The sequence below is a fragment of the Vombatus ursinus genome, unplaced genomic scaffold, assembly GCF_900497805.2.
Source record: "Vombatus ursinus unplaced genomic scaffold, bare-nosed wombat genome assembly UNPS02012179.1, whole genome shotgun sequence".
Classification (NCBI taxonomy): Eukaryota; Metazoa; Chordata; class Mammalia; order Diprotodontia; family Vombatidae; genus Vombatus; species Vombatus ursinus.
Genome location: NW_020951957.1, coordinates 1,540,199 through 1,558,247, shown reverse-complemented (window position 1 = coordinate 1,558,247; position 18,049 = coordinate 1,540,199). Strand labels below are relative to the sequence as shown.

The window sequence follows — 18,049 nt, the reverse complement described above, 5'->3', positions numbered from 1 at the left end:
TTTTGCCACCCAGGACAAACTTAGCCAAAAACAAAACAAAACAAACATCAGGGTAAGCAATATGTAAAGTACACAGACAACATTTTAAAGAAAATTTCCACTAGGGTGGAAGCTGGAAAAAAAAGACTGGGATACAGCAAGGAGCTGCTACCAGGGGTGGGGAATCTGCAGCCTCAAGGCCACGTGTGACCCTCTAGGTCCTCAAGTGCAGCCCTTTGACTGAATCCAGACTTCACAGAAAGGGGATTTGTGGGCTCGAGCCTGCAAGTTCCCCACTTCCAGAAGGGAAAAGAGCTTACACTGGGTTCGACAGCTGAAGGGATGAAGAAGGCATCTTCCGGAAGTTTCCTTTTTTGAACTAAACTAATCTTAAACTAAATTAATCAGTTTTTGTACCTGCTGAAAGATCATGAAGTACTGTCTGTGGGCTAAAATGTTAACATGCTGGAGTAAAGACCTAGTTGTCCTGCCTTAGTTATGGCTGTGATGAACGTGTTTTATATTCTTGGACTTCAAACATTGAATCTTTGAGAGTTGCCATTATAATCCCTTTTAATATGATACAAGTAGCATAGGCCACTTGTTACACTTAAAAATGATTAAGTGTGTATCGATTTCTTTTCTGAGATATGCCACAAGGACTGACAAAGTAGAGAAGATGTAAACTCCTCTTTGACCGCTAATGAAGATGGTGCCCAACACTATACATCGAATATAATTAAAAAGCTTTCTGACAACATTATCAGTATGTTTTTAAAGGGCACTAAATGACAAGATCCAATCAACTCCATGAAGGATTCAGAAAGGCTGTGGCCATAATATTCAGCTTTCCAAAGGAAAGGTGTGATGGACAAAAAAGACATTCTGTAAAGTGATATCCTCCTTGAATTCTACTCCCCAAAATGAACTTAATAATATTCCTCTTTTTTGAGTATATGGTTTAGAAAAAGAAACTATAAGATAATATCAAATAGCTATGTTAGTGATATTAAAATATTCAAAATATTTCCTTTGTAAACTACTAATTTCTTATATTTAACCATCTCTGGATGTAAGGAGAAAGGCCTTTATCACGTATAATAGATCTCTTGGGCAGATTATCAAGATAACAATAATAATAAAAATAATGATAATAATGACCAGACTGCTGATTTCTTTAGTATAGAGAACTCCCAAAGAACCAATTCTCTGTACTAATGTTGGTCATCATCTTCTCTGCAATTTATAGCCAAAGAAAGTTGCTTGGAGCACAGCATTAAACTCTTAGACAGGCCTAAGCATCCCATAAAACTCTGAAGTGTGGTGAATTGGATTAAAATATAATTGGGAAATGTTTAACAAAAATAAATAAATAAAATACTACATAGAAAACCACAAACTCACATTCTCTAAGTCAATAAGAGGTCAGTAGTGATCCACTTCTATTTGAATTTAACATATTACATATTGGCTTAGAGGTTAAGTAATTAAATGACTTGCCCAAGATCAATTAAACAGTGTGTGTGTGTGTGTGTGTGTGTGTGTGTGTCCAGGACTTTTTGATTCCAAGTCCAGTACCCTATCTACAGCACCACTTAACTGCCTCTAGTCTATGAAAGGTCCTGTATTGGGTGCTGATACAAAGGTGAAATTCCCTCAATGCATTTTAACTCCGTTGGACCTATAGAAGGATACGGACAAATATAGCGCTGAATGAGAAGACATGCATGACCTGCAATCTTCATCATTTGGAGGGAATAACAGGGGTGTACTGAATCAGTGCCTCTTGAGAGTTGATTACTCATTTACATCTCAAGATTCAGCAAATGCTACAAATCATATCATTTTGTTGATTGTCAAGACTTAAAGTGATGGAGAAAATGTTAATAGTGCACATTAAACTTAAATGTTTAATCCCCCCCACCCTGGGGAGCCAGTGATTAAACATTTACCAACATGCCCCTGCAATAACCAGATCAATGAGATCACAAATCCAGTAGAATAATTTGATAATGAATAGCCTTTCATAAATCTCTATCTGACTCCTTGAAAGTCTTTATGGCTCTTGATGATTCTAAGAATTTTCTTTTCCGACTTGTCACAGAAGATATCTGGAAGGAAGCTGTCTAAATTTTCAGCCCCTCAAGCCAACAGGTGTGGTCAGTAGAAATCAAACCACAAGTCTACTAAGAGCTTCCTTCTTCAGGGAAAATAGCCTTGTACTGATTTTTTTTTCTTTCACAGCTAAAGGAAATCCATTGGGCATGCATTTGTCATGAAGAGTTAAGCCCTGGATTCAAGGAGGCTCCCATCATCAGTGTCATCATTGAATTGTCCCAAGTGGACAGCTATGCCTTGGGGAGAAAGATTTATGTAAAACCATTAAAATGACTGAGGTTACCTTGAAAGGACGATGCATATCTGGTCGTTTGTATCGGAGATAAATCAGCCCTGCAACTGCTAGTCCAATAAAAAGCCACCTGGCAAAACTGAGGAAATTCAGAAGACCATAAAGATCACCGAAGAAAAGCATTATCATCGTCAAAGGGTACTGTGGGTGGGGGAAAAAAAAAAGAGAAAAAAGATCCCAACTGAGTCTAGCAAAATGTAACACGCAAATAACAAGAGCACTATAGAGCATCAGCCTCTAATTAGATTTCAAATGGCCTCTTAGACCAGTAAGCCACCAACGTGTTGTGAGAAACTAGATTAACAGCAGCATTTGGCAATATGACAAAAAGCAGGATCATCATTTTTACCCCACCCACCTGCCAACAGAATGACTAACCATTAATGGTTAGTTAACCAATGTTATTAACCAATGAATGGGGCTGATCTACTTTAATGTGAGCATCTGTTTGTGGCCTTGTTTCTTTCATCTTAGAACAAAAGAGAATATTCTTACACCAAGTCAAAGAAATTAAACTTTGGAGACAGAGTATCTGAATTCTTATCATATCTAGGACACTTGTTACAGTTGAAAATGGTTAACTTGGCATTGATTTTCTTTTTTAAGATCATAGTAACTTGAGTGCCCTTGGGCTAATTATTTGATTTCTCTGGTTGCCTGTTTCCTATGCTCTGTCAAAGGGAGGGCTTGGATTAGATGACCTTTATGTCCCCTTAAAGTTCAAAATTCAATTCAATTCAATAAGCATTTATAAGACACCTACTACAAGCTGGGAAGTGTGCTAAGCATTAGGGATACAAAGACGAAAATAAAACCATTCCTGGCCTCAAAAAACTTACATTCTATTTGTATATTTTTTTTCATTCTATACAGAATAACAAATAAAATAACTATAATTTCAAGGATTGGGGAAGCACCAAGAACTAGCAGAATCAGGAAAAGTTTCTTGTAAGTGATGCCTATTGAATTGAGTTTGGAAGAAGGTGAGGGTTTCCAAGAGGCTGAGGTGAGGAGGGAAAGCAATCTAGGCATGGGAAAGAACCCTGTGCAAAGATAGAAAGGAGGGAAATAGAATGCCATTAATGGACAAGTAGACAAGTTTGGGTCAAATGGAGACTATGAGAAGAAGCAATATATAATCTGTCTGAAAACATAAGTTAATGTCAGACTGTGAAGAACTTTTAACTGTCAAACAGGGGAGTTTGTTTTTCAGACCGTCTAAGAGCAGTAGGGAATCGCTGACACTTCTTGAACAGGGCTTGACGTGGTCCAATCATAAGTTTAGGTATAACAATTTGCAATTAAGTGGAGGATTGGTGTGGGAGGAGGGGTTGCAGGCAAACCAACTAGAAGCCTATTAAAATAATGCAGGCAAGAGATAAATCTATGGTGCTATAAGCCTGTTTCTTTGTTTTTTTGTTGTTGTTTTTTTGAAGCATGGCTGTATGGGAGGTAATAACTGCTAATAATGTCATAAGGCATTTTGAAAACCAATGGCTCTTCCTCTATTAAATGCTGCCCAATAAATTCCTTGAGATACACACCTGAGATGTGGGCATCTCTAAATAATGGTACCTTTGCTCCTGAATACAAACCACTGACCTTTCTTTCCCTCCAAAGTCATTCTAACTATATGCCTGCCTTGTCTGACTGTCAAGACAGTAGAAAATAAGGAAGAAGCCGAGATCAGCACAAAGTGTCTCTGCAGCTGCGCATACCAAGGACGACCTGAGTGACAGTCTGGGCTTTAAATGAAAGCCCTCTTCACAGAATAAATAATACGTTCTGTTCTCACAAGGGAAGCTTACAGAGAACATTTACTTTAGAAAGAATTTTCAGGGAAACATTTTGAAACAAATTAAATGCATTTAAAAAAAAACATCCAATGCCTTATCTGGTGCACCTCACAAGGGACGGAAGTGTTGCAAAATAGTAAGTAAGATGTTACATCACATCAGCAATGGACGTCAGGAGCATTTTCCATTCTATTATGCCCAATTTTTCCAAAATGTATCTCCCTAAATGAAAAATGTTGCAACCTTAATTTCCATTTTAGTATGTATATGTGCTTCCTTTCAGGTACTCTCACCAACTGTCTCACTTTTAATCACAGAATCATTCCCACAGCCCAAGTCGTCCTCCATTATCTTTGTGCGTAATTGTCTATGCTTTTCATTATAAGGTGTCTATGATGAGCCTCGGTGTTCTCAGTCTACAGCACTGAGCTTCACTTTCAATTAAGTGAATCTGAGCATCATTACTCAGACAGCCTTTTCTACAAGTCTTTGAGTCAGTGACAGGGGTCAAGCTAATCATTTCCCTTCAAACCTTCAAACTCTTAGGAAAATCATAATGAGATGGGCTTTAGTTACCTGTCTGAGAGAGTTAAATATGACTAGGAAGAAAGATGGAGCAAAGAGAGGGAATGTACTAAAGTAAAAAGAGTACTCAGAAGATTTGGGTTCAAATCCCACTGCTAATACTTACTACCTTTGTGACCTTTGAAAACACACATAACATCCTGGGTCTCAGTTCTTTCATCTATGAAATGAGAGGGTTGCAGGAGACAGCTTCTGAAGTCTTTTTCAGTTCTAGAACTATAATCCTAATGTTGTGTAGTGGAGAGTGCTGGACCTGAGCATTAGGAACTGGTTTGTATCCTTTCTCCAATATTTAATTAGTTGTATGAACAAAGGAAAGTTACTTAAACTTTCTGGCCCCTCAGTTTCCTCATCAGTAAAATGGGACTAATAACATTTGCAATATCTATCTCATAGGTTTGATGTGAGACTCAAAAGAGTTTATGTTTATAAAGACCCTCACAAACCTTAGCATATAATATAAATGTCAGTAATGAAAAAGGAATCTATATGGACTGAGCCCTATTCATGCAAGTATCACCCTACCCCTTACATGCTTCAGCAAGAAGAGAGAAGAAAGCAGCCCCTGAGAAGTTTTCTTTGAACTCATCTTTGCAAGCCTGTTATCCCCAGTTACATGGAGAAACACTTGTTAATATGCATTACCAATACAATGACAGCTGGCAGAGGAGTGTACTTGCGGACATGAATCATGGAGAGGATTTCTGGAAGGTGACCCTCACGGGAAGCAACATAAAACAACCTGATGGGAGAAAAATGTGGATTAACTTTACAAATGTTCATTCCACAAAGGAAAACTTGAGAAAATCAGAAGCTTGTCATATGGAATAGATTCTCTTCTCCCGAGGTAAATTTTTGCATTTCTCCTTTGAGGCAGGACTACGTAAACAGTGAAAGAAATTGAATTTAGAAGTATACAAAATTTGCCAACCCTATACTATTGTTCATTAAGTAGATTAAATAGCCATGTCTCATTTACTGTTACTTCCTGTGTTAAAAAAAAATCAATGGTAAATAATATCGACAATGGAAAAGCTGACTGTTCTAATTATTCCAAGTTTAAAAGAAGAAAAACAGCATGACATTGGGGGTTGGAGTGCCAGCTTTGGAGTCAGGAAAACCTAGGTTCAAACCTTGGATCTGCCTCTCCCACATACTAGCTGCACAGCCCTACATAAGTCCTTTAACCTTCAATGCCCCCTATTTAAGGCTTGAATTAGAGAGGCCTCATTGATCTGCATTGGTAAAGGGCCTTTTTCATACCAGTGAAAGCATTGATAAAAATGAGCCTGGAAACAACAGAGAGTGATAACGATAATTTTTGTGGTAATAATAATAATAATGATAAAAATGAAACCAAAAGGCCCTTTGAAAGATAATGTAGGGCTTTGATCTCTCTGTCTTTCTCTGTCTCTGTCACATCTGTCTGTCTCTGTCTCTGTCTCTCTGTCTCTCTGTCTCTCTCTCTCTCGCTCTTCTCCAAATAGAGATTGGACTTAAAGAACTTCCTCTATCAATTCAAATTGACATCTCGGAAACCTACTGTTTTAGTGAGCTGTTTAGAATGTTTGGAAGTAACTTGTCCAGAGTCACATGGGGATCATGTGTCTGAGGCAAGATTTGATTCCAGATCCCTAGCTTTAAAAAAAAATGCCAACTCCCTATCTACTATGCTTCTCCATCTATATCTATTATCTAAATATCTTATCTATCTGTCTGTCTAGCTAATTAGATAGTAATTTCTAGTGGTGCTTTCTAGGTGCAAGAGACCATCACAGCCATAAAATAAACCTATGCTATTGCACCTGCTATTCTTACTGCAAAAAGATACTAATGCTCACTCACCTCAAAAGGGATTATCATCAAGTTAAGGGTAATGTCTCAAGAAAAAAGCACACCTGTGGTTTACAATAAAGGAAGGATGTCTCAATGTCTCTTTCCCCATTTGGGAACTCCATAAAATCATAGGATCTAGAACTAGACGGAACCTTAGAGATTATCTAATGGTACTATTCTAGCACAACCCCTCATTCCACTTCTACAAGCATTCTTTTGGTTAGTTGGCCCAGCACAACCAAAGAGCTGTCATCTTTTGATTAGATGCCCATTTATTCACTCACCTGGAGACAGCAAAAACGCCTCCGTTCATGGAACCAAAACAGGAAAGGGCAACAAAGACTGGAACAGCTACTGAGAATTTTCCCAAAAGCCTTTCTGCAAAGGTCTAGAGAAAGACACAATAAAGGAGATATTCAAACTTTGTCATAAAGTGGAAGAAAAATGAAGCACTTTCTGAAGAATAAAATAGATTTCTTAGTAATAATTCTTGATTGCATAAGGCAGAAAATTATTCTTATAAAGTGGACCACAATGGATTGATTACCCTTTTTAGGCTCAGTTGGTCATACATGAATACATTTAATGTGGACAGGGAGGAAAGGAGTAGAAGAAAAATGAGAGGAAGGAATCACTCTATCTTTCAGCAGCCCATAGGTAAGAGAAAGGAATAGCAGGATCAGGAAGATAAGAAAGCAAGTGATCATTCACCAAACATTTATTAGCTCTAACTTATATACCAAGCATTGTGCTAAGAGCTGGGGACACCCCACCAAAAAAAGGCAAAACTGTTATCCCTGCCCTGAAGGAGCTTAAGTTCTAACAGAGAAGACAATATGCAATCCATTACATATATTTATCTATATCTATGTAGATATTGATAGATGTCTAATTATATACAGAAATATATTTTGTGTGCAGGGAAGGAGAGCATTTTAGGCATTGGAGACAGCCAGAGAGAAAAGTCAGGAGATAGTACTGTGTGCAAGGAATAGCCAGAAAATGAGTGTCGGTGGTTGTAAACTACATGAAGAGAAGTAAAGTAAGTGAAGGAGACTAGAAAGATAGGAAGGGGTCAGGTTGTAAACAAAGGGTTTTGTATCAGATCCTGGAGGTAATAGGGAGTCACTGAAGTTTATTGAGTAGAAAGGTGACATGTAGGACAGGTCTGACCCGTGCTTTAGTAAAAATCATTTGAGCAGTTGAGTGGGGGATGGATGGGAGTAAGGAGAAACTTGAGGCAGAGAGACTAACCATAAAACTAGTGTAGAAATCCAGAACTGAGGTGAAAAGAGCATGAATCAGGGTGGTCACCCATGTGAGTGAAGAGAAGCGGAAGTATAAAACAGATGTTGTAAAGGTAGAAATGACAAGACATAGTAACAGATCTTCTATGAGAGGTGAGTGTTAGTGAAGAAACAGTGATGATACATGTGTTGTAAGACAGAGTAACTAAGAGGATCGTGGTGCCTTCAACAGTAATTAGGAAGTTTGAAAGAAGGAAAGATTCAAGGGGAGAAGAGTTAAGAACAAAACTCCAGAGTCTGATACCCAGTCACTCTGGGTACAGGTTCAATTGTACATCTCCTCAATTCTCCTTAACAAGGTGGCCATTGCTATTTCCTTAAGACTTCTATCCATAGTAAACCACTTCGGAACAGGGAGATGCTAATCTCATTATTAAGTGAACAGAAAGTCACTTACTCCTTCTAGTTCACATGACATTTCAGAAACTAAATTTGTGGATTAAAAGGGGTCCTGCTCTTTGTTTATAATAGAAAACTGGAAATCCTATGACCCATTTGAGAACATTCCTATACATGCAGGAACTAGACAGGAGGGAAAGAGAAAGGTTGCCTATCACCCTCATCCCTATTCAAACAGTCAGACCTGTTTAAGCTACTGATCGCGACATATTAACCATGGGCAGAGCTGGGGACGTAATTTTAACACATCAGTTATCCGTATTATCAGTGGGGAGCTGGGGTTCATCCTAATGCTTCTTCTCACTGGTGGGATGATGATACCCATTGTTACATTACTAAGTATAAGAGGACCTCAGGATAACCAGTGAAACCTCCTCCTACCCATTCCAAATGCATTCTACTGCTTCTTACACTTAGACTCTAAGGATATAAGAACACATCTACAGAAAACTTACTTAGTCAACTCATCAAAAATTATACAATAAATCACACAGAAATTAGACAAAAGATAAATACCCAAAGAGTAAAAAAAAAATGAAACATAATGTTTAACATTATTCCTTCAGAATATGGACCATAGGATGCTTTCCTCAGTGGTATGAATGAATGAATGAATGAAGCACTTACTATGTGCAAAGCATTAAGCTATATGCTGGGCATACAAACATACACAAATATGAACATGTCTAGCATTGGTTGATTGCCTTTGATGTAGATAATACCTCATCATCTCAGTCCATATCAGGACAAAAAAAATGCTGAAGACCTTTAAATGTTAAAATCACATTGCTTACTTGAAATGAGTAAAATACACATATGATTTACTTGGTACAACTAGTTGCAGTGAGCAAAATCATTCTTAGTGTATTAAACTCCCACATGTGACCAAAAGAGATTAGGTAACTTATTCCTAATCAGTAGTGCTGGCTGGGTAGATACTCAGAGAGTAGTACTGTCTAAAGGACAATCAGTTGGGACTGGGGGTTCACAAACTAATCTGTTTCCCCATTGCCAAAGGATAGGAGCTAGATCTGTGATTTCATTGATATAGGAAATTCCCAGGCAAGGAAAATTCTTCTACCAATGGGGGTTGGACTTTATTTTCAACTTGTCATTTTAGAGAGTGGCCTAGAGCACTGAGAAATCAAGTGATATGGCCACAGTTACATAGCTATTATATATCAGAAGCATGAATTGCACACAAGTCTGCCTGGGTTGGGGTGCTCTCTCTCTCTCTTTCTCTCTCTCCCCCTCTCTCTCCCCCTCTGTCTGCCCCTCTGTCTCCACTATTCCAAGCTGCCTTTCACTTCTATGGGATTCCAACTAAATATTTTGGGTTTTTTCTTCTTCTAAAAAAATAGGACTAGTATTTTTTTTTCATAGACCAGGAGGTGAATATTTACAAGAAATCCTTCACAATACCTCTTAACTTCCCTATTTCCCCTCTTGATTATCTCTGGTTGATCCTGCTTCTATCTTATTTATACATAGTTGACTATGCACCCTTAGATTGTGAGCTCCTCAAGGGCATGGACTTGTTTTTGCCTTTTTTTTTTTAATATCCAGCACTTAGCACAGTGCCAGTTACAGAGAAGACCTGTTAATAAACACTTACTGACTGACTTTCTGAAAACAGTCAATTGCTATGTCTATAATTTGGTTAACTCCAAAATCCTAAAGGGGAACTTTGGGAAGAAGTTAGATTTGAGACATTCAGTTATTTAGATCCCATTAGCATTTTCCAACTGCAATGACTGCAATTTAAAATGAATTTGAACGCCAATGATACATTCTTGTTTGGATTTAATTGCTGTCCATATAGTCTCTGAGTACCCCAGCTATATTGCTTTAAAAAAAAATTGCCCCCTCCAAATATCCCCAACACTGAAAGTCATCCAAGTTCCACATGTGGGCCTATGTTAGCCATCAAAACACCGAATGTAGAAAATGCATTAAATGATCATTAACAATAGCACATGTTTTATAGAATTCTAGCTATATAAATTAAATGGGATATGCCAAGGAAAAGGATGCTATAAAAGTGATGCTGTTTATTTTAACACCCTTCCATAAACACTAATAGCCAGGATCTTTTTCACTTCCTTGTCCAGATGCCTACTATCAGAGCTTCAATAGCTGTTTGCCAGAAGAAACCATCATCACGTTGCAGCAGCTCCATAACCCATTTTGCATTTGCCTTTTCCCCAACTTGGACTTACCACTGCCACGGCTTTGGAAAGCAGCAGCTCTTCAGCACTGATGGTAGTGAAATAGGCCACGTTCGTTAGGACATAGCCAACAGTGACTATGACCATTGATATACATATTGCAAGAGGAACATTTCTGAAATAAAGAAAGAAGTTACTTATTAGCCATCTGTTATTTGTCATTCACTTTCTGAAACCAAGGCAGGTAATTATCTCCTTCAGAAGGATGACAGCTTAAAAAGTAACTCCTTCTTCATCTTATTTTCTTCCAGAATGATAGGTCCGTTTCTTGGCTTTTACACATTCATTAGGAAGAGGTACCATATGTTCAAACCTAAGTTCAACCTTGTAAAATAACCATACACACACACACACACACACACACACACACACATACACACACACTCAAAATTGGAATTAGCTTAAACACCACTGAAAACTCTTGAACCTTGACTGCTATAGAAGCTGATAAAAGTTTCAAAGCTTCATTAGTGTGCATTTCCCTTCCACACAAAGAATTCACAGTCCACCTCTCCTAGAAGGATGATGCCACTTTATCATTAAAAACAAACTTGGGGGCAGCTAGGTGGTGCAGTGGATAGAGCACCGGCCCTGAAGTCAGAAGGACCTGAGTTCAAATCCAGCCTCAGACCAAACACTTGACACTTACTAGCTGTGTGACCTTGGGCAAGTCACTTAACCCCAATTGCCTAAAAAAAAAAAAGTGACAATATGCAACAAATACTTAAGGCAGCACTTTTTTTTGTGGTAGTGAATGAAAAGACAAGAGAAGAGAAGAGAAGGGAAGGGGAAAGAAAGGAAATGAGAAGCCAGGAGAGGAGAAGAAAGGAGAGGAGAAGAGAAGAGAGGAGAAGTGAGGAGTAGAGATTAAAACTAGGAAAAAATGGTGTCCACCAATTTGGTGTTATATGAATAAAATGGCATATTATTATTTCATAAGAAATGAGTGTAAGAGAACTTAGCAAAGAATTGATACATAAGGAAAAATTAGAACAAGGGGAAAAATTAAGACAATAGTCTTAACAACAGCAGCCCTAGAAGATAACCTAACTCAGATTAATTACAATAAATTGGTCCCAAAGAGCAAGTGATAAAATAAATGTCCCATCTCTCAGGAGAAAGGTAGAGGAGTATGGGTGTAGAATGCTGCAAATATCATTAGATGCAGTTGTTTTGTTCCTCCATTTATTCAACTGGTTTTCTTTATTACGAGTGGGGGGGGAAGTTACATTTTTTTAAAAAATCATTCTGGCATTAAAAAAAAGAAGCATCAATACAATTTAAAAATAAATTAAAAATATAGCTGACAGCAATTTTTTTTTACAGAAGTACAACAGCCCAGAAGAATTCAGTAATGTCTGCACCCCCGTTGCTGTAAGTTCAGTAGGTCCAAGGTCCCAAGGTCCCAGGGAATTTATGAAACTGCAGCTGAGAATCCCATTCATTCACAGGTAGCCTGCTGTTAAATGCAGAGGCTGACTAGTGCTGACCTAATGTAGCATCAAGATGTACACAGAGCACAGGCACTGCTGTATCTTCATTCAATATGCTGAAAAAGCCAGGAAGCTGCTGACCCTTGTAATTTGATGCCATATTCCCTGTATACATTCCTCACTTAACATAATCACCTCCTCAGACTTTTTTTCCAGTTCACAAAACTTGGACCTTTATCTCCCTGCACAAAGGCTGCCTGTTTTATAACCATGGTGCTTACCAACCCCAAAGAACCTTGATACTGTTGGATGCTTCTAATGAAAACCTCAGTATAATTTCCTCCAAGATGAAAATTCAGTTCTGGACAAGAAGAAAAGACACTGTGTGCTTGGCCACTGACCTCTAGAACCTCCCTGGGTTTAGCACACAGAATCACTGCCCGTTATGTTGAGCAGTAGTCATATTGACCTCTGATAGCAGCAAGATTAAAACAAAACAAACAAACAAAAACTAGCTAGTCAGCAGTGACTGTTCATTATACAACTGAAGCCCAGAGCCATACCTGGAGTCAGGGAAACTAGGGCTTTGTCCTGGGGTATCAAAATGTAAAGGGTGCTGACAAGACAATCAAAAAGCAGGATTAAAACATCATGGTGTACTGGCACACTTTCTCCCAGGTGATGCACATCATAGAAATTCCTTCCTTATTTAACTCTGCCTTTCCCTACGTAGGACGGTGGCGGCCATAATGAAAATGGGCTACTGTTATCTCTTTCCTTCTCTTCCACACTTGCAGTGACTGTAAGAAATTGATCATTTCATCTCTCCTAAAAGACAAAATTTCATGATGCCCCCAATCTTGAAAGTTGACAGAGAGAAACATTGGCCTCCAAATTCGGAATCTCCTAATATGAAAATAGCTGATGATGCCCTCTCATAGGATTTTTTCACTATGGATTTTTTCATACCACTTCATGTACTGCTACTTGTACGACTGCCAAACAACACATGTAAATAGAAGAAAGCACTGGTTCCACAAAAGTGTGAGTGGCATAAAATAGTTTCACTATCAACTGTGATTCCCTACGATATATATAGAAAATAAGAAAAATAAGGTGGGTATATGGACAGTTATCCATCCAACCAACCAATGAATCAATCAATAAACACTTATTCAACACCTACTTGTGCCAAAGCCCTAGGGATACAAAAAGACAAAAATTAGCCCTAGCCCTCAAGGAGTTTACATTCTAATGGGAGAGATGAGATGACATGTAAATAAATGGGTACATTCAAGGTATAGACAGAGTAGATGGAAGTTGATTTAGAGAAGAAGGATCTAGAAACTGGAAGAACTAGGAAAAGTCTCCAGCAGGAGGCCCAGTGAACATCATAAACCTTTGTTACCAACTAGGCTTTTCCTCTGTGTTCTTTTAGTCTTTTCTGCTTAGTCATTCTATGCTATTGTCTCTTCATTTGAAAAAAAAAAGATTTTCTTAGTAGGCATTTGAAGGCTTCTGCAGATAATGTATTTAAATGAATGATGAATCCTCTTGAAGTTGTCCGATGCTTTATTGTCCTATGGAGGTGGCCCTTTACTCTTGACGGCTATGTCAATGAAGTACAAACTGACAAGTAATACTAAGTTAGAAGGGTTTTAAATATAAGCCTGGTTATGGTTATATGTTATTCAAGAATAATCTGAGCTAATTTGAGAGAAGAGTATTACTAGGCTTACTACAGAGTGATGAATTCTTTAGCCACTGTAAGTAAGCAATCATGAAGGATTTGCAATCTTCAATGTTGGAAGGTATGCCCACACCATGAAAGCATAAAGCTTTTAAGTAGTGAGGAACAGTGAAACTGGTTCTTAAATACAGAGATAGGTCCAATGTATTCCCATTGGGTGCTAATGGAAAGTAAGGGTGATAGAGGAATTAGAACTGGGGACCTCCTGACATAGAACCATGCCTGTTTATCCAATACTACCAGCAAAGTCAGCACTATCTGCCCTCCTTCTGTTTCCTTCCCTTTTCAAGAGATAAGGATCTTTTTCATCCTATCTTACTATTTAGTACTGGGCTCAAGAGACACTCTAGAGTAGAACTCAACTCCAGGAAACAACTCACTTTCTTTCTGCCTAGTTGTTAATGGGTTTGGGTCCCCCAGATTTACTTCCAGTGAAGTTAGTTCTTATAATTACATTCTGAACATAGATATTCTTAGTTATAACCCTGGTGGTTCCATATCAGTTTTAAAGCTCTCTACCAAGGGAAGGCTCCTATAAACTACCCTTTTGCTGGTTTGTTAGAAATTCTGTTATTGAGAAAAAAAAATCTTTTTATGATGGAACATGATGATGCAACTACTTTTACTCACTTGATTAAAAGTAATTTCATCCTGTTTTATAATGTTTGGAATATGATATGATTTTTTTTAAATAGAATTAGCTTAAAGGCTGTGGGAAACTATTAAACCTCAGATGCTATAGAAGATGACAATGGTCTCAAAGCATCATTGGTCCCTCCCACATCCAGAATGTATAATCCAATTCTTGTGGAAAGATGATGTCAGTATATATCTTACATCCAAAAAAAAAGTAACAATACGTAACAAAACATGCACAGCAGCACTTCTGGGAGGAGGAGGAGGAGGAGGAGGTGGAGAGAAAAGAAACTGGAAACAAAATGGGTGCTCATCAATTGGGGAACGTTTGAACAAATTGGAGTTTAAGAAGCATGCTGAGGGGCAGTTAGGTGGCAACACTTGACACTTACTAGCCGTGTGACCCTGGATAAGTCACTTAATTCAGAGTGTCTCACTAAAAAGCATGAAAAAAAAGAAGCATGCTGGTTAGAAAAGCTAACTGCAACCACATGCCAACTTCTCTTGGATAAAATAAAAACACTTGGAGAAACCAAGAGAATGAGTGAGAAAAAGTACAGGACAAGTAGAGTCAGTGTGGTCTCATATAGATATTCTGGACTAGGAGTTTGGAAACCTGTACCACTGCTGCTTACTTAAGCTTCCTTGACTTCTCTGGGCCTCAATTTTATATTTATATTTATCTGTAAACTGAGGAGTTGGAATAGATGATCTCCAAGGGTCCATCTAGCTTTATATATCTGTGTCTGTAGCGTTTAATCATAAGTTGTTTCCATTTGAATCAGGTGGAAAACAGACATAGAAAAGGTCCATTTTCCACTTTGATGTTAACAGTCAACACTGAGGAATATAATTTTAAGCACAGCAGTATAATTAATTAAAAGACTTTAATACTTAATGTGGCTTACCTCTGCATTTCAGGACTCAAATGGGCAAGAACAGATGGGCTAGCCCATAAAATCTTGCACCAAAGGGAATGATTAGCATAGGTTAACAACTTTAGATTAGAGGGAAATAATAAACATAGTCAAGGCAGCTTACAATATCTAGGAATTTTTTTCCTTTCATTCTTGCTTTCCGCTTACCTCCCATAAAGATTCTATAGCCTGTGTTTGCTAATATTTACACTAAGTGATTAATTTTCTCTAATGAACAATTAGAAGAGAGGGTGGAGCTAGTACATTATAGGTATTATGAACAGCCTGTGCAAAAGCATAGGAGTTGGGCGGTGAGGGGGAAAAGGTGTGTGTCATGACTATTTACATCAAATTTCTCTGAGAATGGCTTTCATTCTGAGCCATGAAAACCCAAGGAGATCCAGCTCAGTTCTCAGTTATGCCACAGCCCAGGAGATTCCTTGAAGGTCAGACTAACAAGAGGTCTTTATGAGATTTGTAGAAGCTGTTGAGGGAGTACTGCCAACTCAAACCCTTTTTAATCTGCAGAAAAGTAATTCATGCTTTTGGAGCAAACTTAATTTTCCAAGGCACTGGAATCCAGAGCTCAAGCCAGGAGTCAACACTTAATCCTCCAGGCTGCATTAGAACTACTGTGGCTTCACACTATATATCTATAGTGATAGATACATAGAAAGTGAATGTACATATATATACATATATATATATAAAATACATAATACACACACACACAGACACACACGTATGTAAAGCACATGCTGATCAAGACCAAAATAGGCAAGAACAGATAGGCCAACCCGTAGAATCTTGCATCTAGGGGAATGACAAGCACAGGATAGAAACTCAAGATTAAAAGTGAATATGGGGCAGCTAGGTGGCACAGTGGATAGAGCACAGGCTCTGGAGTCAGGAGGACTTTAGTTCAAATCTGGCCTCAGACATTTGACACTTACTAGCTATGTGACCTTGGGCAAGTCTCTTAACTCCATTGCCTAGCCAACAAAAAAAAAAAGGTAAATATAGCAGACCCAGCATGTGAATAATGGGCAGAACCTACAAATGGGCCTAGAATCAAATAGGATTAAGAGAAAGGGTTAGAATTTAATATATCATTTATTGAGTATGTTATAATAGGGATTTCTTTGGCAAAGAGGTTGGACTAGTTAGAGACTGAAATACCTTCAAATTTTCAGATTCTACAACTCTTTAATTCTGTGGTTCAAGATTGCCTTTGGGGAAAGTTCTTTTTATGCCTTCATACTTCTCAAGGGAAACAAAAGTGCATCCTTTTTTTTAAATGAACCAACAGTAATATTATATGACTGGGAGTCATAGAAAATCTCTGAATAAATTGAAATGAAGATGAGAATTACAAAAGGTCAATGGGGAGGCACATGGTAAGCATGAACAGGCTGCAATCAGCAGATGGGCTGATCCCATGGTGAGAATGAGGAATAACTGATGAATAGCTTACATGATCCATGGGTATCCTTCCTATGTCAAGAAAAAGCAAAGGAAGGTCCCCAGCAATTTGTAGAAGATTTATGAGAGGATACGGATGGATTGTGATTTGCACTGTTGGACGGAGTACCCAACATGCACATGTTGTTGAGATCACAGATTCATTGGAATGTTCGAGTATTATTATTGTTGTTGTTGTTTTTGTTGTTGTTATATTTTGAGGGAGGAGTAGGGAGTATCAATCAGACAGAAGGTATTTATTATTTGTACATATTAATATTCTATGCACCATGCTAGGTGCTGGAGATATTAGTACAACAAATGAAACCATCCTTCCCTCAATGAGTTTCCATTCTAATAATGGAATAAGAACCAGTTTCAAAATAGGAAGACTGGGATTCACATTTTGACATATAGTAGATGGATGACCCTAAATAGGTCACTTAGGCTCTTGGTGTCTGGCAACTCTTTAGAACAGAGAAAGATGTCATGGACATCTTTCAGAGTCTGGTGAAATGCCTGAACCCTTCTTAGAGTAATGTTTGTAATGCTTAAAATAAAATACATATGATTATAAAGAAAGCAAGTTATATTGACATATATAATTGTGTGTGTGTGTGTGTGTGTGTGTGTGTGTGTGTGTGTGTTTAATTTCACGGTCTCCAAATTAAGAACTCCTGCTTTAGAACTTTAAGTTACTGAGTAGTTGCAGGTTTATCTTGGCAGAAGGTATTGTTTCCTACACACAGGTCCAAAACCTAAATTATTAGTTATCATCTGTAAACAAACACTTCTTTATTTAAAAAAAAGAAAGAAATAAAAAAGAAACAGAGAAAAAGAACCATTCCCAAAGAGACAAAGCCAGAAGGACAATGTTGTTGAGAGGAACAAAACGAGGGAGAGGAGGAGTGCATTGAATCAAATCTGTTATGAACCTGCCAAGGTTTATGGTTCACAGTCCAGCTTCAGAACAAGCTTTAGGGCCACAGAAGGGCATGATGCTGCGACCAAACTGCTCTCACTGACATGTACATTGCAGCCCCAGTTGAATTCCAGAGTCAAGCTCCTGCCCTTTATTTTTGAGTGTTCTGTGACAAGGCCGTAAGACTTTTGCCTGAAATTTCAGTTACCCTGAAAACTCATCTAAGCTTTACCAATCGCCACAGAGGGAAAATTCCACAAAGAAAGAGATGTTAAAAAATGAATAGATACTGATTAAAAGCTGGAAAAATGAATAGGGGACATAAAGAAAGGCACAGAGATTCACAAATAGATGAGAGGAAAGTAAATGAAGATAATGAAGAAAATGAAA

The 18,049-nt window shown here is 38.1% G+C and overlaps 1 protein-coding gene across 1 annotated transcript in view; it reads right to left on the bottom strand.

Moving 5' to 3' along the window:
- SLC7A11 (solute carrier family 7 member 11) overlaps positions 1 to 18,049 on the bottom strand; it is a 106,815-nt gene that overhangs the window by 14,854 nt on the left and 73,912 nt on the right. The window contains exons 7-10 of the mRNA XM_027857562.1: positions 10,532 to 10,655; positions 6,891 to 6,994; positions 5,416 to 5,512; positions 2,381 to 2,530 (exon numbers count right to left, since the gene is read on the bottom strand). Of these exons, the coding sequence (XP_027713363.1) occupies positions 2,381 to 2,530; positions 5,416 to 5,512; positions 6,891 to 6,994; positions 10,532 to 10,655 (475 nt within the window). The remainder of the gene's footprint in view (positions 1 to 2,380; positions 2,531 to 5,415; positions 5,513 to 6,890; positions 6,995 to 10,531; positions 10,656 to 18,049) is intronic.